Here is a 23,656-nt window from a genome sequence, read left to right on the forward strand (position 1 = left end):
TCCCCACCCCTGCAGGCATGGCATGGCCCCTGGCTGTAGGGCCCGTATAGTTGGTGACCAGTTTCCCATTCCTCCCGGGTGCGTCTCTGTCGCTCACCTGGCCTGTGCTTGTGGTTTGACTGGGCCATGGGAACGGCGGCTGCTGAGTCAGTGGCATCTTCTCATGCAGCTCTCCTGACTCAGCACACGTGGGGAGACCTGTGGTCAGGGTTGGGGGCTGGTCCCCTGGAACTCGGAGTCAAGCTCAGTGAGGAGTTGGCCCAGTCTGTGGTCCACAAGGGGGTTTGAGTCGGGTGAGCATCTGTTAGGCAGACATTGGGTTGAAGCCCTGTGTCTGATCACAGTCAAGGCTCCTCTGGCTCATGGTGGGTCAGCCCCCTGAGAGCTGGGCCCAGGCTCTGGCCACCAAGCCTCACCCTGGCATCTGAGCTTTGTCACATGGCAGGACTAATGCCCCCTTTACCCCCTGTGTGGGCAGGAATGCAGCAGGCAAAGATGGCAAAGAGCGCTTGGGTGGCTCGGTGCTCGAGCAGATCCCCTTCCTGCAGAACTGTGAGGACGAAGACAGCGACGAGGACGACGAGCTGGACAGTGTGCAGCACAAGAAGCAGCGCGTGAAGGTGCGCGTGTGAGCCGAAGGAAGCGCTCCTCCTCCTCCCAGGGGATCCCCCTGCCTTGTGTACCAGGAACAGGGTGCCCCTGTGGATGCTCTCGGGGCTCCCTCTGTGGGCTGTGGCCTGACCACACCCCAGGTCCCCGTCGCCTTGCCTCAGTCACCTTCAGAGGAGCCAGGTCTCCACTGTGAGGGCCGCCTCTGCCCGCCTGCAGCCTGTTCTCTCCATCCTCCCTCCGCTCAGGGCTTCCCGAGAGGCCTTTCCTGAACTCCAGACCAGGCCAGCCCCATGGTGCCCTCTGGCAGCGCTCTCTCCTTCGGGTTGTCTGATCAGTCATATGCAGATACTGTTTTTGGTGTGACTGTGGTTCTGTCTCCCACATGAGAGTGTGAGCTCCACTCTGGCCTTTTCACTGCTCTCTCTCCGCTCCCTGAACGAGTGCAGCTGGGCCGGGCTCAGCCTGGAGCCGGGCTGGAGTGCTTCGTGGGCTTCAGGGGACGCACGTGTCCCGTCTGCTGTTGTCAGGGACTCTGACCACAGGGTAGCGTCCAGATCCCCTCAGCTGGACCTCGAGATATGGCTCCCACCACATTTCACCCTCAGGACAGCACTGACCTTAGGCATGGCATAGTCTCACCTGTCCAGTAAACATCAGTGTGGGCCTTTGTGGACCAGCTCTGTGCTGGCAGCCGGGGTGTGGAGACATCGTTGCTGACGTGGAGGCGCTTGTGGGCATCGGCAGGCTTGTCAGCAACCGTGTGCCACAGTTGGGTCAGGGGCAAATACCTGTGAAGTGTGGGCCGGGGACTGTGGAGATGGCCTTTTATTCACCCAGCCTTTCCTCAGACTCCTTCCTTCTTTAGACTCACCTTAGACACACCCCTTCCTCCAGGAAGTCTTCCCTGACTCACCCTTGCTCCCCTTTCCTCCACAGGCTCAGGAGCCTCTTGGAGGTCCCTTGTCCCACCTGAACCACTCTGGGCCCTCCCTGTCTGGTATTGGATCTGTATCCCTCCTGCCCCATCCTTGTGAGGGGCCAGGTCTATCCTGGCCTCCACATTCTCTCCAGTGTGACAGCCCAGACTAGGTGCTCACTGCATTCACTGAGTGGAGGGAGTGCACGGAGCCAGACCCTAGGGTTGGGTTTACAGGAGAACCAGCAAGTCTCTGAGCACGGGCTCTCCAGCATTGTCCCCTGGTCCAGAATGCCTGGTCCCCACTGCCCCCCACTAGGATTTTCACTGCTGTGCACGTCTTACCTCAGCCTCCTCTGGGAAACCTTCCCACTCCTCTCTGCTCCTGCAGAGAAATTATTGCTGGCTTTTCATATTTCCTTAGGCATTTGCGTCTGCCACTGCCCCGTGCTACGAGCCTGTGGGTGGCTTATTGTCTAGGGCAGTGGTCGGCAAACTGCAGCTTGGCAAACCGCGGCTCGTGAGCCACATGCGGCTCTGTGGCCCCTTGAGTGTGGCTCTTCCACAAAATACCGGCTCTTCCACAAAATACCGACTTCTGCGCATGGGCCATGAAGTTTTAATCGCACTGTACATCCGCACCCGCATGTGGTATTTTGTGGAAGAGCCACACTCAAGGGGCCAAAGAGCCGCATGTGGTTCGCGAGCCGTGGTTTGCCGATCACGGGGCTAGGGTGTCACGCCTCCCCATGTCCACCCAACAGATCTTCAGTGACCAGACTGATATGAAAGACCTGCTCATGGCTCCCAGGCTGGCCCGGGCCTAGCTGTGTAACTTTGGGTACCTGATTCTCTTGTCTTAACTTTAGTTTCAGAGGATAATGGTCCCTGTCTCTGGATTGTTGAGCACATAGGAAGCCTTGGCTGCTGCGCTGAGTGCTCAGTGGTGGCATTGGTGGGACTGAGCAGGGGGAGCACAGGCACAGGCAGGGTGGCTGTTCAGGGCCCCTATACGGCTCCACAGTCCTGTGAGCCCCAACTCCCGCAGTGCCTCTCTGGGCCTGCTGTTTACAACTTGGCGCTAGGTCTCCTGGGAAGGAAGAGGAGGGCGCCCGCCCATGGTGCCATCCCTCTGGTCCCCTCACACAGGCCAGGGGCTGGCCCCTCACGGATGCCTGAAAGGTGTTGCCTCCAAGTGTGTACCCTCCAAACCCAGCTTGGGGTGCTGAGCCTGTGGGAGGGGTTCAGCATGCCCTTGAGGAGTCTGCAGTGTGAGTGAGGCTGGCCCCGTGGCTGCCCAGGACACAGTCTAGTCAGGGACCACTTAGGAAGGAGAAGAGGAGGCGGTTGAGTCTGGTGTCGTCAGGATCCCAGTATTGGTTGGGGTGTGTTCTTAATGTAGCACTTAAAACAGAACTCAGATGTCAAAATTGGAAAATTCTGGAAGTCCCTTACGCCTTAGGTGCAGTGTGTGAGGTTCCAAGTGCACACACACCCTGGATGGTTCTTTGTGTAAAATGTCATGATGAGAGGGAGAGAATCACGTGCTAGATGTCTTCCATAAGGCTGTGTCTAAAGGTGATGGGGATTGTACAATAGGCTTGTAAACTGAGGGAAACTGATGATTTGGTTCCTGCCCTCGGTTAGACCGGCTGTGGAAAACTTGGCAAACTCATTATTCGCTTGCCCAGCAGTCTGTTCTCAGAGTGGAGGAACTGTGTTGTTTTTTCTCATTCTAAAAGTAGCGTGTGCTGGTTATATAAGAAAACAAAAACTCAGCCAGTCTAGAGAGCTCTCAGGAAGACTTGGAGAACCTGGGGCAAGGAGCTTCACTTTGCTCAGCCCCATCCCTCCATGTGTAATGATGAGATAATACGTACAACAGTGGTAACTGTCATGTTCTGAGATGTGAAATCATAGGTTTGAGTCTTACTCAGTGCACTGAATAATGCAGAGGCCAGCAGCTTTTGATGAGGCTCTGTTACTCTTACTGTTACGTTCCTGGGTCTGTTCTCACTTTTATTTTTTCCTTTTTGTTAATCCTCACTCCAAGGATATATTTTTTAGAGAGAGTGGAAGGGAGGGAGAGAGGGATGGGAGAGAGAGAAAGAGAAACATCGATGTGAGAGAATCATATCGATTGGTTGCCTGCCTTTGTACATGCCCCGACCAGGCCTGACCCAGGGGTTGAACCTGCAACCGAGGTATGTGGCCTTAACTGTGAATTGTACCCGAGACCCTTTGGTGTGCGGGCCGGCCCGCTAACCACTGAGGGCACCAGCCAGGGCACTGTTCTCACCTTGTGCACCTCTGTACACTTGTAGACACAAACATATCACCCTCTCCCTGAACCAGGTTGTCGTATTGACTTTTCTTCATGAGAAAGACTGTGCTGGGGGGCAGGGATTGGAGGAGTGGGAACAGCCTGAGCAAAAGCCAGGAGGAGGGTTGTGAGGGGATCACAGCTGGAGGTGGAGGAGGGGCGTCTCCAAACTCAGGCTGGGGCTGCAGCAGGGAGCAGCCTCTGAGACTCCCAGCAGGGGGAGCACAGCCGCCACAGTGAGGCCTGGCGGAGGGAGCTGGTGGCTGGGGCGGTGGTTCCTCACAGGGGCCCTGGCTTCTCCGTTCCTGGAGGCCTGGGGGGCTTGGCTGTGGCACGAGTTCCCTGACTGTCTGCTTCTCTCCCTGCCCCAGCTGCCAGCCAAGGCCCTGGTGCCTGAAATAGAGGATGAAGATGAGGAGGACGACTCAGAGGATGCCATCAATGAGTTCGATTTCCTGGGCTCAGGCGAGGACGGGGAGGGCTCTCCGGACCCTCGGCGATGCGCTGGAGAGGGGGCCCACCATGAGCTGGGTGAGTGGAGGGTTTTCTGGCCAGCCTCACTGAGGGCAGCAGGGGCACACACAGCTGCCTGCAGCTGCTTCCTGCCCCAGGGTCTCCACCGGATGGACACACTTCCTGAGAGGAGGGGGGCCGAGGGAGAACAGGAGGGCCGCGCCACAGCAGCCAGGCCTGCACCCCTTCCCTGGAAAATCCCCGTGGGGACACAGGCAGGCCCGGTTCTTCCTGACGTGGGGCTGCCAGCCTTGTGCACGCGTGTGTCCAGTTCTTGCGGGCCTCAGGGAGGAAACAGGATGGGACCAGCGGGGAGAGGCAGTCAGGGCAGTGCTGCCTCTTCCTCCAGCCCTGGGACTCTGAGCTGGGAGGCCCTCGGGGTCACGGGACATGGCTGGAGACCGAGGTTTCTGCCAGGATGGTCCATGGAGGGTCCCCGCTCAGTCTCCTCTGTCCATCCCCACCCCACCGTGAGCCCCAGTGCACTCTGGGCCAGGCTCCCCAGCTCCCACGGGAGCGGCTTCTGGTGGGGAAGGAGGCGCCTGTGCGTGGCTGGGTTGAACGGGTGGTGACTCTGCCTGGTTCCGCATCCCTGTAGAAAGCCGGCGGGTCAAACTCCAGGGAATTTTGGCCGACCTTCGGGATGTGGATGGGCTGCCCCCCAAAGTGACAGGACCGCCTCCTGGCACACCCCAGCCTCGGCCACACGAAGGTAAGAGGCCCCTCCACCCTGGCAAAGGGAGGCTGCAGAGCTAAGCCCAGGGCTTCTGTGTCCTCAGGGTCCAGGCCCGGCCCCTAGTTTGCAGCCTCCCTGTCCCAAAAGTTCGTCTGTCTGTCTCTGTCTCCCCCTTTTTGTCCTGCCCTGTCTGCCTGCCTGCCTGTCTCTCCCTGTCTCTTTCTCTCCAGCTGTGATTCTTGATCTTGACTTCTCCCTGTCTCTCTCACACCTCACCTCTCTCTCCGCCTCTCTGTCTCTCTCTCTCTTCCCTGGCCCCTCTCTGCCTCCTCCCTCCCCTCCCCCCCACCAGGTTCCTTTGGCTTCTCCTCAGACGTTTTCATCATGGACACTATCGGGGGCGGGGAGGTGAGCCTGGGGGACTTGGCAGATCTCACCGTCACCAATGACAACGACCTCAGCTGTGACGTAAGTTCTCAGGGTGCCCACCCCCCACGACCCTCACTGGGCATTCTGCGCAGTGGCAGCATCTGCTGAGCGCTGGCTGTGCCCGGCCCGTGCTCAGTCCTTACACGTGAGGGCCGTGTGAGCCCTTCCGCTGCTCAGCTGTTAGACATGGGGGTGCGGTGCAGACAGGCTCACCAGCGGCAGAGCCTAGAAGACTCTGGAGCCTGTGTCTTAATCACGGTGCCAGGCTCCTTCTCCAGGGGTCGTCCCTCCCCGCCCGGCTTACTCATGGGCACCTCAAGTCCAGGACCCACCTGCTGGGGGCAGGGCCAGGGGGAGCGAAGCTAATGCAGCATCAGGAGGAAGGGGCTCGGCGGGCAGCAGTGCGGGTAAGACACTGCAGAAAGTCGGACTTGAGCAGACCTTTGGAGGGAAGATGGCCTCCAGCCAACAACCAAGAAATCAGGCCAGTCTGTGCGGGTGGGGGCTGGTGGCATAGTCGGGCGGGAATGAAAGGGAACTTGAGGGCCAGTGCTCTTAGCCTGAGACCCCTGGGGGACCCCGGCCACCTGGGAATGTGGGATCGGGCGCGTGTGCACTTTCCGGCACAGGTGACAGGACACCCCCCAGACCTTCTAGCAGGATCTCTGGTGGCTGATGACCCCAGCGCGTCGGGCACAGCGGTGGGAGGCTGGGAACGGGGCCAGAGCCGAGCTTTGAGCAGGGGAGCTGCCCTGAGTCTGACGCTTCCTGGGGAGTGTGTGAGTGAGGGGGCCGCACACGGCAGAGCCTGTGGCCCTAAAGAAAGTGGCAGAAGTGGCAGCTGGGGCGGGGCCGTGGGACGAAGCCTCGATGACAGGGTTTGTCAGGTGTGAGCTCTATGGGGGCGGCACTGAGCTTTGCTTTTTTTCTACAAGGTCCCTCACTCAGCGACACCCCCACCCTCCAGGGCATGTGCAGTGTTTCTGGGATTTTGCTCCCCAGTCTCTTCCCATTGGGTGTACTTGTCGCCATTTCCACACCTCAGCCACTCTCCCCCATGCTTCCTGCACCCAGGGCTCCTCTCAGGCTCTGGGTCCATCCTTGCTGCCTCCTGCCGCAGGGACTGTGCACATGCAGTGTCCTTCCTCAGTCCCTTCCCCCCATCTGGTTAAGTCCTACTTAGTCGTCACTTGCTTAGGAGGAAAGCCTGCTGACCCCGCAGAGGCAGTGCCTCCTCCCAGTACATTTTTTATTTTTTAATATATTCTTATTGATTTCAGAGAGGAAGGGAGAGCGAGAGAGAAACATCAGTGATGAGAGAGAATTATCGGCTGCCTCCTGCACATCCCCCGCCAGGGACTGAGCCCGCAACCTGGGCATGTGCCCTGACCAAGAATCGAACCGTGACCTCCTGGTTCATACGTTCATGCTCAACCACTGAGCCACGCCGGCTGGGCCTCCCAGTGCATTTTCAACTCGTAGCACTGCTTGTAGTTTATAAGCCTGTGCACAGGTGGGACGATCTGAGTGTCTCCCCAGCCCCCCCGCCCTCTGCGAAATCCCAGGGGTTTGGGCTCACCTTTGTCTCTTCAGAACCAGGCACAGCCCTGCACACAGTAACACCTTGTTGAGTGAGGGGCTGCTGCAGGGCCAGGAAGAAGAGGGGAGCCTCGGGCTGGAGGCCAGGCTGTGGGGTGCTTCACCTGGGTCTCGGTGGTGGAGGACGAGTCCTTGGAGTCCTGGATGCGAATATCTGTGCGACTGCTGGGGTGGAAGAGGAGACACTGAGGCAGCTCCCCCATCCCCCAGCTGTCTGACAGCAAAGATGCCTTTAAGAAGACGTGGAACCCCAAGTTCACCCTTCGGTCACACTACGATGGCATTCGCTCCCTGGCTTTCCACCACAGCCAGTCGGCTTTGCTCACCGCTTCCGAGGACGGCACGCTCAAGCTCTGGAACCTGCAGAAGGCTGTCACCGCCAAGAAGTGAGGGCACAACCCCAAGGGTGGTGGAGGGGGCATTGGGGCCCAGGAACAGGTGATGAGGGGCTCTCGGTGACACCTGTCTCCCACAGGAATGCTGCACAAGACGTGGAACCTATCCATGCCTTCCGGGCTCACAGGTAGGGAGGGAGGTGCCCCCAAAGGCAGGGAGGGGGTGGTGACAGGAGGCGGGGCAGCAGGAGGGTTGAGTCCCTGGGGCTCTCTGCACACACACCCCTGGCCCTGGATGCTCTGCAGTGCCCCCACAGTTGGCTCCCAGCACAGCCTTTGGAGGAGGAAATAGACATGGGGTGAGGGAAGGCAGAGGACGGGCAAGTTGCCCGGGTGGCACAACAGAAGTCCCAGAAGCTGAATTCCTGTCGGCCACCCCCGAAAAACGCTGGTAGAGAAAGAACAGCAAGGTCCTGGGGAGGGGCGAGCATTGAGTTTTTCGTTTCTCCCCACTTTGAATCCTCCAGGGGCCCCGTGTTGGCAGTAGCCATGGGCAGCAACAGTGAATACTGTTACAGTGGTGGGGCAGATGCCCGCATCCACAGCTGGAAGATTCCAGACCTCAACATGGACCCCTACGATGGTTACGGTGAGACAACTCTTGCCCTTCCTTCCCCCACCGTCGTCCCCTGGGGCCTCTTCCCTCTGCACATGTAGCCAGCATCCGCCCATGCCTAACACGGCAGGGGCTGGCGGGGGGTGCTCAGCCTGGTTGAGCATGGAACAGCGAGACTCAGCATGCGGCAGTCAGACGAGATGGCTGAGCTGACTCGGCATCAGCGTGGGGGCCAGGGCAGCACATGTGAAGGCTAGGGGGGCCCTGGCAGCGCTCTGCGTGTCTCTGAGCGGGGCAGGCAGGAGGAGAAAAGAGAGCAGGCGGCCGGCTTGCAGGCACCTTTAAGAGTTCAGTGGAGAAGTTACCTCTGCTCAGGGTCTGTCCCTGCTCCCTGACCCCTGTTTTGATAACCTATTTGATCACACACATGGCTCCATGCAGCATCCTGTTGTGGTAGAGTTCAGAGGTCTGTGTCTCCCTTAAGGAGCTACACCGTTTTCCTGAGAGCAGTCCAACCCTGGGAGAGGTCAGGGGTGGGTCGCTGGCAGTGTGTGCTCTGGACCAAACAAACTGCCACCCATGGGGCATCAGCATGGCCCGACCAGACACCCCTGTGTTGACACAGTGACCAGAGAGGCAGTGGTGGGAGTGACCAGAGGGCTTTGGAGAGACAGCAAGGCTGGTGCGCGGGGGCAGGAAGGACTGCAGGGCCCGGGGTGGGGCCAACCCTCAGCGCCCAGGCTTCAAAGAAGGGTCTGGGGCCAGGGGCATCATTGTCCCTTCTCCCTTAACTAGGTTTTAAAAGGAACCTGTCGGGTGCCCACTTTAAGTACTACGATGGGCCCCAGGGGACAGCAGGGAACAGGCATCCCTGCCCTCTGGAGCTTCCATGCTGGGCTGCCTTCAGAGCCCTAAAATCTTCCCAGATTAGCGGTCAGAGTGTGAGCAGCCACTAGGGTGCTTGGCGGTGGTGCCAGGCCCAAGGCCTGGCGGTTTGGGGCTGAGGCTGGGTGAGTGTGGCAGAGCTTGTGCTCCAGGCTGTCCACGATGGGGCTGGCGGCCCTGACACAGTCCATCTCCCTCCTCCCCCGCCCCCGGTGGGTCCAGACCCCAGCGTGCTGAGCCACGTCCTGGAGGGCCACGGGGACGCGGTGTGGGGCCTGGCCTTCAGCCCCACCTCCCAGCGTCTCGCCTCCTGCTCCGCCGATGGCACCATCCGCATCTGGGACCCCAGCAGCAGCAGCCCGGCCTGCCTCTGTACCTTCCCCACAGCCAGCGGTGAGTGAGGGACGGGGACAGTGGGGACCCTGACGCCTCACTCAGGAGCCGTATGGAGCTGGAGGCTCTGCGAGGAGGGTGACGCCTGCACCCCAGGCCCAGGGCAGGACCGGTCTGTTAGGCAACCGTCCATCCCCTCCGCCCTCAGATCACAGGATCCCCACCTCAGTGGCCTTCACCAGCACCGAGCCTGCCCACATCGTGGCCTCCTTCCGCTCTGGCGACACCGTCCTGTATGACCTGGAGGCTGGCAGTGCCCTCCTCACGCTGGAGTCCCAGGGGAGCAGCGGTAAGGGGCCCCGCCAGGGCTGGGATCTGAATGCCTCCAAGGCCACAGTTCTCCTGTGGCTTTGGTGACAGCCTCGGTCAGCTGCAGATGGCTCCCCACCCCTTTGGGGGCTCTGAGTGGGAGGGAGATGAGGCCTCAGCCACTGCCCTAATGGACAGCCCCGAGTCCCGGGAGGGCTAAGTGGAGGGAGAGTGTCAGGGACTTGCCTGTCAGCCCACTTGGTGGCATGGACGAGCCACCTCAACGTCCGTCACCCCTCCTGCCCACTCCAAGACAGGCCCTGTGCCCATTGTGCAGAGGAGACACTGGCCTGAGAAGGGCGTGGCCTGGGTGCAGAATGGTCCTCCTCTTGCCTTTGTCCTTGTCCCCCAATTTCCCCCTGATGTCCCTCCTCCCTGCTTTCCCTTCCAGGCCCAACCCAGATCAACCAGGTGGTGAGTCACCCAAACCAGCCCCTCACCATCACCGCCCATGACGACAGAGGCATCCGCTTCCTGGACAACCGGACAGGTGAGGCCCTGCCTTCCTGGCCCCCCAACTCCCTGTGCTTGTGGGAGGTGGGTGGGCCAGGCTCAGACACAGAACCCCTGGTGTCCACATTGGAGGCTCTGAGCACCCTTTCTAGGCCCCACCTTCCCGGGTGAGGCCGACCGTGGACCGTAACCCGCCGCCCTCTGCCCTCAGGGAAATGCGTGCACTCCATGGTTGCCCACCTGGATGCTGTCACCTGCCTGGCTGTGGACCCCAATGGCGTGTTCTTGATGTCAGGAAGTAAGTTGCTCGTAAGGAGCAAGGGCATGTGCCTTCCCCGAGGGAGTGCTCGGTGGACTCCTAAGGCGGGGCGGCTGGGCAGGGAGCCTTAGGGCAGGAAGATGGTGGCAGCAAAGCCCTGTGAGCAGAACCCATCCTAGGCACTTTCCTACATCATCTCCTTTCCTCGGAATAACCCGACGAGGTTGGTACTTTTATCCCCATTACACAGAAGTGGAAACTTACGTCACTGGCACAGCCCAGTGGGTTGCAGGCGTTGACGTTCTGGTCTATTTGATTCGGGCCCCACGAGCTTTTATAGCATTTGCTGCCGCCCTGCTCTGTGGTTAGGGGCACTGAGGCCCAGCGACTGTGCTGCGGCCCCTTGAAGGGATGGGGTGCGATGTGGCCACTGGAGAAGGGGCCGCAGCTCCCCAGGGGGTGATGGGTGTGGGCTGGTGGGAACGGGGCTGCCGTCTGCCTCTGCTCCGCAGGGTGGGATCTCCGTGGGGTGTGAGCGAGGGAGTGCACAGAAGGGTGAGCAAGGGTGGGGGAGGGTGTGTACGGGCCTGGACTTCTCCTGCTCTCTGTCTGCCCGTGATGGCAGCAGCTGCCTACGAGGAGGTGGGCGAGGGTGTGGTCAGGGAGATGTAGCCCTGGCAGAGGGGACTCAGTACAGGGGCCAGCACCCTCCAGCCTCCTCCGCAGCCTGGTCCTTCTAACACAGTGATTCTCAACCTTCCTCATGCCGCGACCCTTTAATACAGTTCCGCATGTTGTGGTGACCCCCAATTTCATTGTTACAAATTGAACAGAATTAAAGCATAGTCATTAATCACAAAAACAATATGTAATTATATATGTGTTTTCCGATGGTCTTAGGCGACCTCTGTGAAAGGGTTGTTCGACCCCTAAAGGGGTCGCAACCCACAGGTTGAGAACCGCTGTTCTAACACCTCAGTCAGGCCACCTCCCTCTGGTGGCTCATGGCCCCCAAGGCCCAGCCCAGCTCTGACCACCTCCTCCCCCGCCACCGCTGCTCAGGCTGTTGCAGCCCATGTGCTTCCTGTCAGTCCTCAGGCCCCCGCCCCCCGGCTGTGCCCACTGCTTGGAAGGCTTTTCTCCCTGACTCCCTTGGCCATTCTGTCCTCACACTGACCGACTTACGCCCACAGCACTCGCGACCACCTGGCGTTGTTTATTCTGTTTTCTTGTTTACTGTCTCCCACGGGGGGAGGGAGATTTGCCTGTTTTTCTCACTGTAACCCCAGGGCCCCATACACAGTAGTTGTTCAGTAAACACTTGTGACTAGATGGAGGGTGACAGGCGGGGATGTCAGGAGGTGACTGGGCAGAGGAGGCAAGAGAAGAATTGAGCCTCCACCTGACTCCGAGGCCTTGGGACAGGCCAGCTGAGAGGTTGGGGGTCGGATCTGAGCAAGGAACTGTGGGTCCGGAGCTGCTGGGTGACCGCTCGCTCTGCCCACACCTGCACAGGCCACGACTGCTCCCTGCGTCTGTGGAGCCTGGACAACAAGACGTGTGTGCAGGAGATCACGGCCCATCGCAAGAAGCACGAGGAGGCCATCCATGCCGTCGCCTGCCACCCCAGCAAGGCCCTCATCGCCAGTGCGGGCGCCGATGCCCTGGCCAAGGTCTTTGTATGATGCCCACCTGGCCCCGCCCTGGCCGGGGAGCGAGGCTGGGCATGTGGGACTGAGGTGAGGAGCTGGGCTAAGAGGGAGGCTGGGCCCAGGAGGGCAGAAGCCCCTGTGTCCTCACCCACACTCTTTGCCTGGCCCTTCCTAGGGTGGCAAGTCCTGCAGTCACAGTTGGGGCGTCCTGTGTAGTCCCTGGGCATTCAGAGGGCTGAGGCCTGGAGTGACCCAGAGCTGCCTTACCTCTTGTGCCCTGCAGGTCATGGTTCAGTCTCCCCTCCCGTCTGTCTCCCACAGGTGACAGCCTCAGCCTGGAGGCCCGGAGGCCCAGCCTCTTCCTGCCTGCCTTGAGTCTGGTGGTGCTAAAGGCCCTTTCTGCAGGAGGCCCTCCCCCATGGCCTGCCCTTCCCCAGCACTCAGCCTGGGGAGTTGCCTCCTTCAGGAATCACCCTCCAAGATGGCCTCCAGGAGTTTCATCTCTGCCCTGACACCCACTCCTGGTCTCCTAGCTGCCTTCTGGGGGCAGCATAACCAGGGCTGGGTGTCCTTGGGGATCAGCTTTTCCAAGATGCCAGAAGGTGCCAGGTTCTCTCTTTGAACCCCCATTCCTCTCCATCCTTCCAGACCTGGGTGGGAGCTGTGCTGGGAGGAACCCCAGATGCCCTGCTCTAGGTCCACCAGGAGCCATGGAGCCAGCTGGGCCCAGGCTGTCCTCAATGGGAGTGCTGGGCCTGGCCCACCCAGAAGCACACCCAGTCCACCACCTTCCCTCCAGTTCCCTCAGCACAGCTTTCCAGACACTACCCAACGCCTCCGGGGCCAGTAATGCCCAGGGAGCAGGCGGTGCCCTCTGGGGAGGCACCTGCCCCTACCTTCCTCAACCCTCCAAGGGCAGTCCCCTACCCCTCACAGGGTCACCCATGGGGAGAGATGTCCTCTTCTTGCCCCTCCCTGGGGCATGGAGGATGGAGTGGGGTCCCCCAGGATCCCCCATAACTCCCTGTATATCTGTATAAATAAATGGGATTTTAATGGAGCCCCCCTGCCCCCATGTCGTTATCACTGTGTGATAGTCTGTCTGTCTCCTCTCTTGGCCCTCCACTCTCTCCCTCTATTTATTTCACTCTTTTTTGGATTCCACCTGAGCCCTCAGATCCCTCCCAGACTCCTGTTTATAAACCTGCCCCCTGTCCTGGACGCGTATGTGAAACTTGCCTCAATAAACCCTTTGGAGTAAGATGGGTGGCGGTGCTGACTGTTGTGGGGATGGGGACTTTGGGAGGAGTAACTGGTTCTGTCTGGAGTGGGTGGAGCTTGGAGAGGGGATATGATGACGGGTTGGGGTTTTGTGGTAGGGCAAGGGGGACGAGGGGGGGGGCCAGAGCCTGGGCACAGTGGGTGCAGGAACGGAAGTCAAGGCACAGGACCGAATCTCCCCGGGCCCCTCCTGTCCCTGAGCGCTCTCCCCAGGGGCCGCAGCAGCAGCCTGGGCAGAGCCCACAAGCTCATGGTATGATTGACAGTGTAGCTCAAGACTCCTCCCCCTCCCCCCACCACCCGCACCCCTGGGATGTGTGATGGAGTGGTGAGGCCGAGGGCTACCCTTCCCTCCCTGGTCCACACCCGGGCTGACGTGGAGCAGGGAGAGCTGGGAGCTGCCTGCACAGAACACTCCCCCGTGCTGGGAGCTGCTGGGAGGGGTGGGGGCCCAGAGTCCCTGGAGGTGGTGGCACCGCAGTGGTCAGCTGTACACTCAGCAGGACCCAGACCAGTGTTAACACAGGCCGTCTCACTGGGTCCTCACAGCTTCATAACGTAGGGAGCAGTATGGATGCTCTAACAGAGAAAGAGAGGGTGGGGTGGGGGGAGGCTCAAGGCCTCCAGCAGTGACCGGAATTGGTATCCTGTCCCTTGTCACTCCCTCTGCTTACTCAGTCCTCCACCTGCCAGCAGAGAGTGCTTGGGCAAGTCCCAGCACCTCCTGGGTTGTCGAGGGCTGCACCCCAGTGTCTAGAATCGGGCCTGGCCCTGTGAGCACTTAAGGGTGAGTCCTGCAAACAGCACACTTGGGCCGCGTTCGCATTTCAAGGAGAAAGGGTGCAGGGGGCCGTCAGGTGGCACTGACAGGAGCCGCTGCGGGCTCCATGTGGCCTCGCTCCCCCTCATCCTGGGCTCGGAGCAGCTTCACCAGGTGGTGGTTTGGGTTTTCGTTCCAGCCTCAGACTTCCTTCCCCAGCCCAGCCAGCCACCCCCCCCCGCCCCCCGGATGTGGTGACAGAAACACTATTGTATCAACCTCAGCTGCCCCAACAACCCTTCAGCAGGAAGGGGGCTCATCTCACGGCCCCCACCCCGGCCACCCCTGCCGGTCTGGAACCCAGGCGGAGTGTGGCCCATCTCTACGGGGCCTTCGGGGCTCAAACCCGGCCTTGACTTCTTGATGAAGGGGGTGGGGTGGTAGCAACTGGCTGGATCTCGGACAAGTCCTTTTGCCTCTGAGGGCTAAGCTTCCTGTCTGTAAATTAAATAGTAGCCACTCTTATTATCTGGGGAGGAGACATCAAGTATGAATTGCTTCTGAAGGAACTGGAAGGCGTTTAACAGACTGGTACACAGTGGGCTGTCCAATGTTGGATGACTGAGGGCTTGAGGTGCCCACCCCTGTAATCCCTGCAAATTACAGCGACAGCCACCATGTACTGAACTGTGTTCCAGGCACCACTACACAATCTCATTCATCCCCACAAAGACCCTCTGAGGTCAGATATATCAGCAGATGGAGAAACAGGCTGGGGAGGGGAAGTCGCATCCCAAAGGCACACAAAGACAAGTGCCCATCTCCCCAGAACAATCCGTTTTCCATCTATGAAACCGTGCGGGTGCCTTGTCCTCGCTGGTCGCTATGGCCCTTCCAGGCACCCCAAGCCTTTGGCTCCCCCTTCCTGAGGATGGGGCGGAGTGGGGAGCGGAGGGAAGGGAATACCCGCGGCCGCCTTCTGCCCGACTCTCCCGAACAGGTGGCCCAGGCCTGGTGCACCTCATCACCTGGCCCCCGGCGGCTGGAGACAAGCCTGCGGCCAGGACCTCTGCCCATCTGGCCGCTCCGGTCTCCCCACCCACGGCAGGGACTGGGGGTTCTGGGTGGTGAAAGGGGCACAGCTGGCTGGGGGGGGGGGGGGGCGGGGCCCAGAGAGCCGACCGGACCTGACACCCAGTTTCCCACCCTTTCCCCTGCGGTGGGCGCCGGATGCAGGCCAGGCGGGAGGGCCCCCTTCCTTAAAGGGCCAGGCACCACCTCCGCGCCCGCCCCCGCGACCTGTGGTGGCGGCGAGGGTGGCTCGCCCCTCCCTCCGCGGCTCCAGGAGAAGTTAACTTTGCAGACTCCGGTGTGTCGTGGGGAGGGATCGGTCCTACCTCCCGGCCCCGCATCTCCCACCACCGGCCCCCGGATCGGCTCGGAAGAGGTGCCGCCCCCAACTCGGAGGTGCGGGGCCCGCCCTCCCCTTCCGCCCCCTCGCTCGCCCCGCCCTCCCTCTGGCGTCACCGAGGCCGGCGCCGATTGGCCGACGGCGCCGTCGCTCCGGACACTTCCTCCTGGGCCGCGGCAGCGGAGTTAAACTTTGGCGAAGGAAAAAGAGCCACCGGCTCCCGGCGACCCTCCCTGGCCCCACCTCCACCGCGGCTGGTAACGCCCCCTTCTCCGTGGGTCCCCGACCGGGCTTTTTTCCAGCTTCCGAGATCCGAGGAATTCCCTCCTGAGCACCGGGCCCTCGGGACCCCTCTGCCCATCCCCGGGCCCGTCGGATCCCTGGGATCCACTCGATCCCCGGCTCAGAGACTCCCGCCCTCCATCCCCAAGGTTTGGCGAACCCCTCGGCCCCCCCTTAATTGGGTCCTCCTCTTAGAGCCCCTGGGTTCTGGGGTCCCCCCTGCTCCTTTTCAATCCTTTTTCTTTCCAAGGGGCCTTTGGATCCTGGGCTGTGCTGATCTCTGTGACCCCGACCTACTAGATTTTCTTCTTTGATTTCTTGGAAACTCTCAATCGCCGGAACACCCCCCTCCCGCCCCCCAAACCATTTCTTTTATCTGCTCGTCTGTGATCCCTTGATTCCCGGGCGTCTAATCCACTAGATTTCTTTTCTCTGATTCCCCAGGATCCCGCCATCGTCGAGTCCCCTCAACCTGCCAGATTCCTCTCCTCGGCCCCCGAGATCCGCGCTCCCACTCCCCGCGCACGAGTTCTCCCTGGGAGACAGCGTGTTCCCCGGGCCCTCCAGCCGGATCCCAGGCGGGCGCCGGGCGGCCGCTCCCGGGCCTCCCCATGGCTGCCGCCCCCTCCCATCCCGCCGGGCTCCCGGGCTCTCCGGGGCCGGGGTCTCCGCCGCCCCCCGGCGGCTTGGACCTGCAGTCGCCGCCACCCCTGCTGTCCCAGGTTTCGGTCCCGGCCCCAGGCCCCGGGGTCTCCTTCCACATCCAGATCGGGCTGACCCGCGAGTTCGTGCTGCTGCCCGCCGCCTCGGAGTTGGCCCATGTGAAGCAGCTGGCTTGCTCCATCGTCGACCAGAAGGTGAGGGCGCAGGGTCCCCCAACCCAGCTTGGGGAGCGGCCTGGAGGAGGTGTGCGCTGACCTAGGCGACCTGCAGCCTGGCACAGGGGAGGGGGAGGAAGGGACTCTAAGCCTTGGGAGAATGAGGGATGGGGGTAGGGCATTGGCCCCAGCTGCCTCTTTACCCCACTACCCGTTTGAGGGAGGCCCGGGCAGGGGTGGGGTGCCCCAGAGGCCTCCCCAAATTGCGAGTCCTTGCATGTTGTTTTCTGCAGCCGGCAGGGAGGAAGGGAGGGGCCCACCAGGTGTAGAAGGAGGGAGGGGGAGGGGGCAGGTGGGGGCATCCGATGGGGGTGAGGGAACACCTCCCTGCCCAGGCCCATCCCTGACCTCCCATTTGGTGGAAAATAGAAATTGAAGCCAGGCTGGCCAAGGCGATCGGATGACATGTGTGGGTGTGGGTGCTTGCACTAGCTGCCAGGGGCAAGTGAGGTCTCCGAGCCTAATCTCTGCCCGCCCCCAGGCCTGAGGTGTGTGTGGAGGGATAGGCACCTCTTCCCAAAGTTCAGAGGCTCTGAGGACTCCCTCCCCCTCCCCCCGACACACACACACACACACACACACACACACACACACACTGATGCTGGCCTATTAAAACCGGCCTTCCCCAACCCCGCCCCACTCTTAGCTTTGGACACCAGGGTCACCAGGGTGGGGGGCTGGGGGTCATGGCAAAAGGGAATCAGGTGGAACTCCGTGCCTGAATCCTAGAACATGAAAAGTCAGAATAGTGAGCTTCTCTGTTGTTCGAATTCTAGACTGTCAAAATGTTAGACTATTATAGACTTCTAAATGGGAATATGCAAGCATAGGTAATTGGATTCCTCTGATATAAAGCATTCAAACATTAGAATCCTAGCTGGTTGAAATACTAAAACATTAAAATGTTGGAATATTAGATTCCTGGGTTGTTGGAATCCTTCAGTGCTAAGATATTCAACTATTCGAATCCTAGTTTGTCAGAGTCCCAGAATATTAAAATACTAGCCTACTGGTAATCTAGGCTGTTGAAAATCCTAAACGCGATGAGAATAGGTTGAACTCTAGAATGTCTGATCTTCCTATAAGGTAGGCAAGTTAGAATCCTCAAATCTCCAAATGTTAGAATCTTCTGACTCCTGGAAATGAATTCTTTGGGCTTCAGAGAAAATCTGGAACTGGGCCAACTCCCCCATTTTACAAACAAGAGCTTAGAGAAAGACTTCCCAGGCAGTCAGCCCCAGGCGGCCTGCTCACCTTGGACCCCCTCCCAGTGGGCAAGAACAGATAGGGCTTCCTTTGCCCCCCTCCCCCCATCCCCACCCCAAAACTAGCAGCCCCAGCTCCCACGCCCAACTGAGCCTGCTCTTTGGGAAAACAGGCTGGGGGGGGGGGGGGGGGGGGGGGGGGGGGGGGGGGCAGAAGGTCCTCTGGGTGGATGCTTTGTGCAGGGCTTAGGTCTTCAGCCGACTCCCTCAGGCCTCAGCCCGGTTTTATTTTCTGCCTTCTCCTCCAGGTGTGGTAGGGCCCCTTTCCTTCCTTCCAGCGGCCCCACCTGGGCTGTTTCACTTTCTGTTCTACCGGGTTTCATTTCCTGCCCCCTCCCAAATTGGGGACCAGGACACCTGGGTCCTTTGGCCTTTGGGTGGGGAGCACCCTCCACTTTCAGCTCCCTTAAGCCCTAGCCATCCCATAGCCCCCCCACCCCCACCCCCACCCCCAGTCCTCAAGTCCCTCCTTTCAGCTCGCCCTGCCCCAACGCTGGGCCTGGAGCCAGGTAGCAGGGACAATAGATCCAGGAAGGAAGCTGGAGGGGGGGGGGGGGGCATAAGGAAAGGGGTGCTCATTTAGACCCCCACCCCGATCTCCGGGAAATTCTAGGTGTCCAGGCTCCGGGAGCTGCTCTCCCTCCCACCCCAGTGCACCCATCCAGCCGCCAAACTCTGGGCTGCGCTCCCTCCAGCACACCTGGGGCCCTGGCACCCCGCCAGGCTCGAGCTGGGCCTGGGAGGGAGCAGCAGGAAACGAGGGGCTGCAGGGTCTCTTGAGTTTCCGGGGGAAACAGGCGGCCCTGCCCTGGGAGGGTCCCAGACCGCTGCTTTTCCGTCACCAACTCCCTCTCCCGCCTCTCAGTTCCCCGAGTGTGGCTTCTACGGCCTTTACGACAAGATCCTGCTCTTCAAACATGACCCCACGTCCGCTAACCTCCTGCAGCTGGTGCGCTCGGCTGGAGACATCCAGGAAGGCGACCTGGTGGAGGTGGTGCTGTCGGGTGAGAGGCCAGGCTCGCCTAGGGGCGGGGCCTCGCGCGGGGGCGGGGCCTCTGAGGGAGTGGAAGGGAGGTGGGCCCAGACTCTTGCTCTTTCTAGTTCGGAGCCGGTGGGTCTCAGCTTCCCCGGAACGGGTACAGTGATTGTTGTGCGCACACGCTGTGGAATTCGCGGAACATAAACCATCCACAGCAACACCGATGAATTTCCCAGACCCAATGCTGAGAGACACCAGGCCCCATTCTGTATAATTCCATTTGTGAACGGCTGCAACCACTCTACGGTGTTAGAAGCCAAGAGTCGGGGCGCCTCTGGGGAAGAGAGGGTTGGGTGGGGGACACGAGGGAGCTTCCTGGGGACTGGTGTAAACTTCCATTGACCCATCAGGGGGCTGGTGACACGGTGTGTACAGTTTGGCAGTGCACGGAGCCCTGCACTTCTGTGTCCTTTTCTGGATGTGTGCTACGTGCTGATACGAAGTATAGTGAAGTGTTTGGATGTCCGTTCCTCCTTCCCAAGGAAACGCTAAATGCAGCCTGACCCTGCAAGGTGTGAGGTGCCCCTGGCACCTGCATTTTCAGCCAGAATCCAGCCCACCCTCTGGCCATTCCCACGTTGCGATGGGCAAGCTGTCTTTGACAGTTTATGAACCTTGGTTCTTTGGGGGGGGGTGGGGAGTTTGGCGGTATCTGCCTTATTCATGGCTGTATCCCCCACCCCGCACACACGCTGCCCCTTGCATGCTGCAGTGCTCAGTGCAATTTGGATTTAATCCCCTGGTAAGCTTATCCAGGTTTTAAATACCCTCATATAGACTAGCACCTCTTAGATTTTTATCTTCACCCTAGTCCAGTGATGGCGAACCTTTTGAGCTCGGCGTGTCAGCATTTTGAAAAACCCTAACCTAACTCTGGTGCCGTGTCACATATAGAAGTTTTTTGATATTTGCAACCATAGTAAAACAAAGACATATTTTTGATATTTATTTTATATATTTAAATGCCATTTAACAAAGAAAAATCAACCAAAAAAATGAGTTCGCGTGTCCCCTCTGACGCGAGTGTCAGGTTCGCCATCACTGCCCTTGTCTCTCCCCTAAGACCAGGTCTTATTCACGTAGCTGTCTCCCTGACACTTTTACTTGGCATCTCCAGGCGTTTCAGACACGGCCTGTCCAAGATGGAAATTGTATTTCCCCTTCCAAACCTGCTCTTCCTGCAGTCGTCAACCTCCTGGGGAAAGGCACTACCCAGGTGCCCGTGCCCCAAACCTGGAGGCATCCTTGCCTCCTCTTTTTCTCCCACCCATTCACGTTATCTGTCATCAAACCTCCTGGTCCTACCTTTGACATACATGCTGAATGTATTTTGGGCCACTGCCACTGGTCCAAGCCGCCATCACCTCCTGTCTGCATTATTTCAGTAGCACCTAAGTCAGATCGTGATACTCCACTGCTCAGAATCCTCCCATGGCTCCCCATTACCCCTGGAGTAAAATACAAACTCTTCAACGTGGCTTCAAGGCTGCCCCTGCTAATTCCATGAATTCATCTCGTAACACTGCCCTCCTTACTTTCTTTGGTCCAGCCATGCTCGCCTGCCCTCTGCCCCTGGAACAAACCCAAACTCCCTCCTACCACAGGGCCTTTGCACTTGCTGCTCTTGCTGCCTGGAATGCTGCCCCGATCTCCCCTTCTCATAGCTAGCTCCTTCTTGTTATTTGGATCTCAGCTGAAATGCCATTTCCTCCCTTGTCTGAAATTTCCTCGTTTATTTATGTGTTTATGTTTCGTTGTCTGTCTCCCCAAAAGAATGTCAGCTCCTTGAGAGTAGGGTGTAAATCTCTCTTATTTATAGTTTTATCTTGGGTGTGTAAATAGTGCTTGGCTCACAGGAGAGAGTCCCCTTTCTGCTGCATAATACAAAGAAAAATAGCTTAATAGTCGGCTGAAACTTCGTCCAAAAATGAGGACAAATGAGACTTCGTCCAAAAATGAAACCTCTGAGATAAGAGCTAACATTTATTGAGCACTTTCTCTGTGCCAGGCACTGTTTTAAGAGCTTTCCGGATATTCGCTTAATCCTTAAAGAACCCATAAGGGGATACGATTATGATACTAGTATGTTCTTTCCTAGACACCTGCTACCTCCTTCAGGCCTTTACCGTAATATCACCTCGCAGAGGCCTTCCCTGCCCACCTATTTCAATTTTTACCTCTTGCACCTTCCCTATCTCCCTTCCCTGTTTAATTTTTCTCCTAAGCACTTACTGACTTCTAACCAACTCTATATTTTACTACTTAAGATTTTCAGAGAGGCAGAAAGTATGGTGCTAAAAGCATGAACTCTAGAGCCACACTGGCCTGGGTTTGTGAGTTCTGCAACTTGCTAGCTGTGTGACTTCAGACAAGTTGCCTCATCTATCTGTGCTGCAACCGCCTCAAACAGAAAATGGGGATGTAACAGGATGTACCTGATAGAGTCTTGAGAGGGCTAACTTCATTAGTGGTGGTTTTAGTTTGTTTTTTAATTGATTTGAGGAAGAGGGAGACAGAGAAACATGGATTAGTGATCGGTTACCTCCCATATGCACCGAACCCTCAACCCAGATATGTGCCCTGATCCAGAATTGAGGTGTCTTGGACAAAGCTCTAACCAACTAAGCCACACCTGCCAAGGCTAAATTCATTAGCTTTTTATTTTTATTTATTTTTTTAAATGTATTTTTATTAATTTCAGAGAGGAAGGGAGGAGAGAGAGAGAGAGAGAGAGAGAGAGAGAGAGAGAGAGAGGGAAACATCAATGATGAGAATCATTGATTGGCTGCCTCCTGCACACCCCACACTGGGGATTGAGCCCACAACCCAGGCATGTGCCTTTGACCGGAATCGAACCTGGGACCTTTCGGTCCGCAGACCAACGCTCTATCCACTGAGCCAAGCCGGCCAGGGCTCATTAGCTTTTTTTTTTTTTTTTTTTTTTTTTTTTTATTTTAATTTTTTTTAATTAAATCTTTATTGTTCAGATTATTACATTTGTTCCTCTTTTTTTCCCCCCCATAACTCCCCTCCTCCCAGTTCCCACCCCACCCTCTGCCCTCACTCCCCACCCACTGTCCTCATCCATAGGTGCACGATTTTTGTCCAGTCTCTTCCCGCATCTCCCACACCCCTTTCCCCCCCAGGAATAGTCAGTCCATTCCCTTTCTATGTCCCTGATTCTATTATAATCAACAGTTCATTCTGCTCATCAGATTATTTATTCACTTGATTCTTAGATTCACTTGTTGATAGATGCATATTTGTTGTTCATAATTTGTATCTTTACCTTTTTCTTCCTCTTCCTCTTCCTCTTCTTAAAGGATACCTTTCAGCATTTCATATAATCCTGGTTTGGTGGTGATGAACTCCTTTAGCTTTTCCTTATCTGTGAAGCTCTTTATCTGACCTTCAATTCTGAATGATAGCTTTGCTGGATAAAGTAATCTTGGTTGTAGGTTCTTGGTATTCATCACTTTGAATATTTCTTGCCACTCCCTTCTGGCCTGCAAAGTTTCTGTTGAGAAATCAGCTGACAGTCGTATGGGTATTCCCTTGTAGGTAACTGAGTTTCTTTCTCTTGCTGCTTTTAAGATTCTCTCTTTGTCTTTTGCTCTTGGCATTTTAATGATGATGTGTCTTGGTGTGGTCCTCTTTGGATTCCTTTTGTTTGGGGTTCTCCGCGCTTCTTGGACCTGTAAGTCCATTTCTTTCACCAGGTGGGGGAAGTTTTCTGTCATTATTTCTTCAAATAGGTTTTCAATATCTTGCTCTCTCTCATCTTCTGGCACCCCTATAATTCTGATGTTGGTACGCTTGAAGCTGTCCCAGAGGCTCCTTACACTATCCTCGCATTTTTGGATTCTTTTTTCATTTTGCTTTTCCGGTTGGGTGTTTTTTGCTTCCTCGCATTTCAAATCATTGACTTGATTCTTGCACTCCTCTGGTCTGCTGTCGGGAGTCTGTATAATATTCGTTATTTCAGTCCGTGTATGCTTAATTTCTAGTTGGTTCCCCAATATAAGATCGAGGGTCTCATTAGTTTTCTTGTAGATCTCATTAAGTTTATCGACGGCTTCTAAACAGTTCTTGAGAGACCTTAAAAGTGTGGTTCTGAACTCTATATCTTCCATTGACAATTTTGTCCTGTTTCTTTGTCTCCGCATTATGTTATGCTTCCTTGGTGCACCCCCTAGTGGTTTTTGTTTGCAGTCTTATAGTTAAATCTTGATTGTTGTAGCTAATTCCAGGGAGGGTTTGACCTCCAGGCCAAGTGGCTATGCGAATCAGCTGTGTCAGCAGTGAGAGAAGTTCTGTCCTCTAGGGAGGTGCTAATCTAGCCTTTGCCTGAGGCTATCCGGCAAATGCCTGTGTGCAGGGCTTGGGCGGGGCGGGTCGCACAGGATCAACAGGGTGGGCCGGAGAGAGCAGTTATGGCCGCTCTCCGTCCTGTCCCCAGGGGCTCTGCCTCTCTGAGTCCCAGCACCCGCTGCAGAGCTCAGAGAGAAAGCTGCACTCGCTCTGACCGAAGCCAGACAGTCCCGCTTCTCCCGTTTGAGTCTGGGTCCCTAAAGACTCGCCCGGATCTGGAGCTCAGAGACTGGGACTCCCTCCCGATTGAAAACGCCAACGGCGCCCTCCGCCGCCAGCCCGCTCCGCACACTCCGCACCTCAGAATTTGACTTCAGCACTGCGCCTCCTCTGAGTGTCCGTATGCGTTTCTCTTTCCTCCTAGTTGTAGGACTTCCACTCAGCCGGCGTTCCTGTGGT

General features: G+C 57.7%; 2 protein-coding genes across 6 annotated transcripts in view; both read left to right on the plus strand.

The window, feature by feature from the left end:
* The window catches only part of STRN4 (striatin 4), a 27,727-nt gene extending 14,494 nt beyond the window's left edge, over positions 1-13,233 (plus strand). For 3 of the 4 annotated variants that reach the window (XM_036302846.1, XM_036302848.1, XM_036302849.1), the window contains 13 exons: positions 479-620; positions 4,223-4,382; positions 4,963-5,076; positions 5,393-5,508; positions 7,279-7,454; positions 7,544-7,591; positions 7,931-8,052; positions 9,127-9,297; positions 9,446-9,586; positions 9,998-10,096; positions 10,271-10,357; positions 11,834-12,057; positions 12,292-13,233. In XM_036302846.1, the coding sequence (XP_036158739.1) occupies positions 479-620; positions 4,223-4,382; positions 4,963-5,076; positions 5,393-5,508; positions 7,279-7,454; positions 7,544-7,591; positions 7,931-8,052; positions 9,127-9,297; positions 9,446-9,586; positions 9,998-10,096; positions 10,271-10,357; positions 11,834-12,003 (1,546 nt within the window). In that variant the 3' untranslated portion in view covers positions 12,004-12,057; positions 12,292-13,233. The remainder of the gene's footprint in view (positions 1-478; positions 621-4,222; positions 4,383-4,962; positions 5,077-5,392; positions 5,509-7,278; positions 7,455-7,543; positions 7,592-7,930; positions 8,053-9,126; positions 9,298-9,445; positions 9,587-9,997; positions 10,097-10,270; positions 10,358-11,833; positions 12,058-12,291) is intronic. The other variant, XM_036302847.1, reaches the window with a different exon arrangement.
* Positions 13,234-15,547: 2,314 nt separating this feature from the next.
* The window catches only part of PRKD2 (protein kinase D2), a 36,183-nt gene continuing 28,074 nt past the window's right edge, over positions 15,548-23,656 (plus strand). Inside the window, exons 1-3 of one of the 2 annotated variants that reach the window (XM_036302920.1) lie at positions 15,548-15,679; positions 16,149-16,561; positions 18,713-18,851. In XM_036302920.1, coding sequence (XP_036158813.1) covers positions 16,316-16,561; positions 18,713-18,851 — 385 coding nt within the window. In that variant the 5' untranslated portion in view covers positions 15,548-15,679; positions 16,149-16,315. Of the gene's footprint in view, positions 15,854-16,148; positions 16,562-18,712; positions 18,852-23,656 lie in introns of both variants that reach the window. The other variant, XM_036302919.1, reaches the window with a different exon arrangement.

The sequence above is a fragment of the Myotis myotis genome, unplaced genomic scaffold, assembly GCF_014108235.1.
Source record: "Myotis myotis isolate mMyoMyo1 unplaced genomic scaffold, mMyoMyo1.p scaffold_m19_p_34, whole genome shotgun sequence".
In the NCBI taxonomy this organism is placed as follows: Eukaryota; Metazoa; Chordata; class Mammalia; order Chiroptera; family Vespertilionidae; genus Myotis; species Myotis myotis.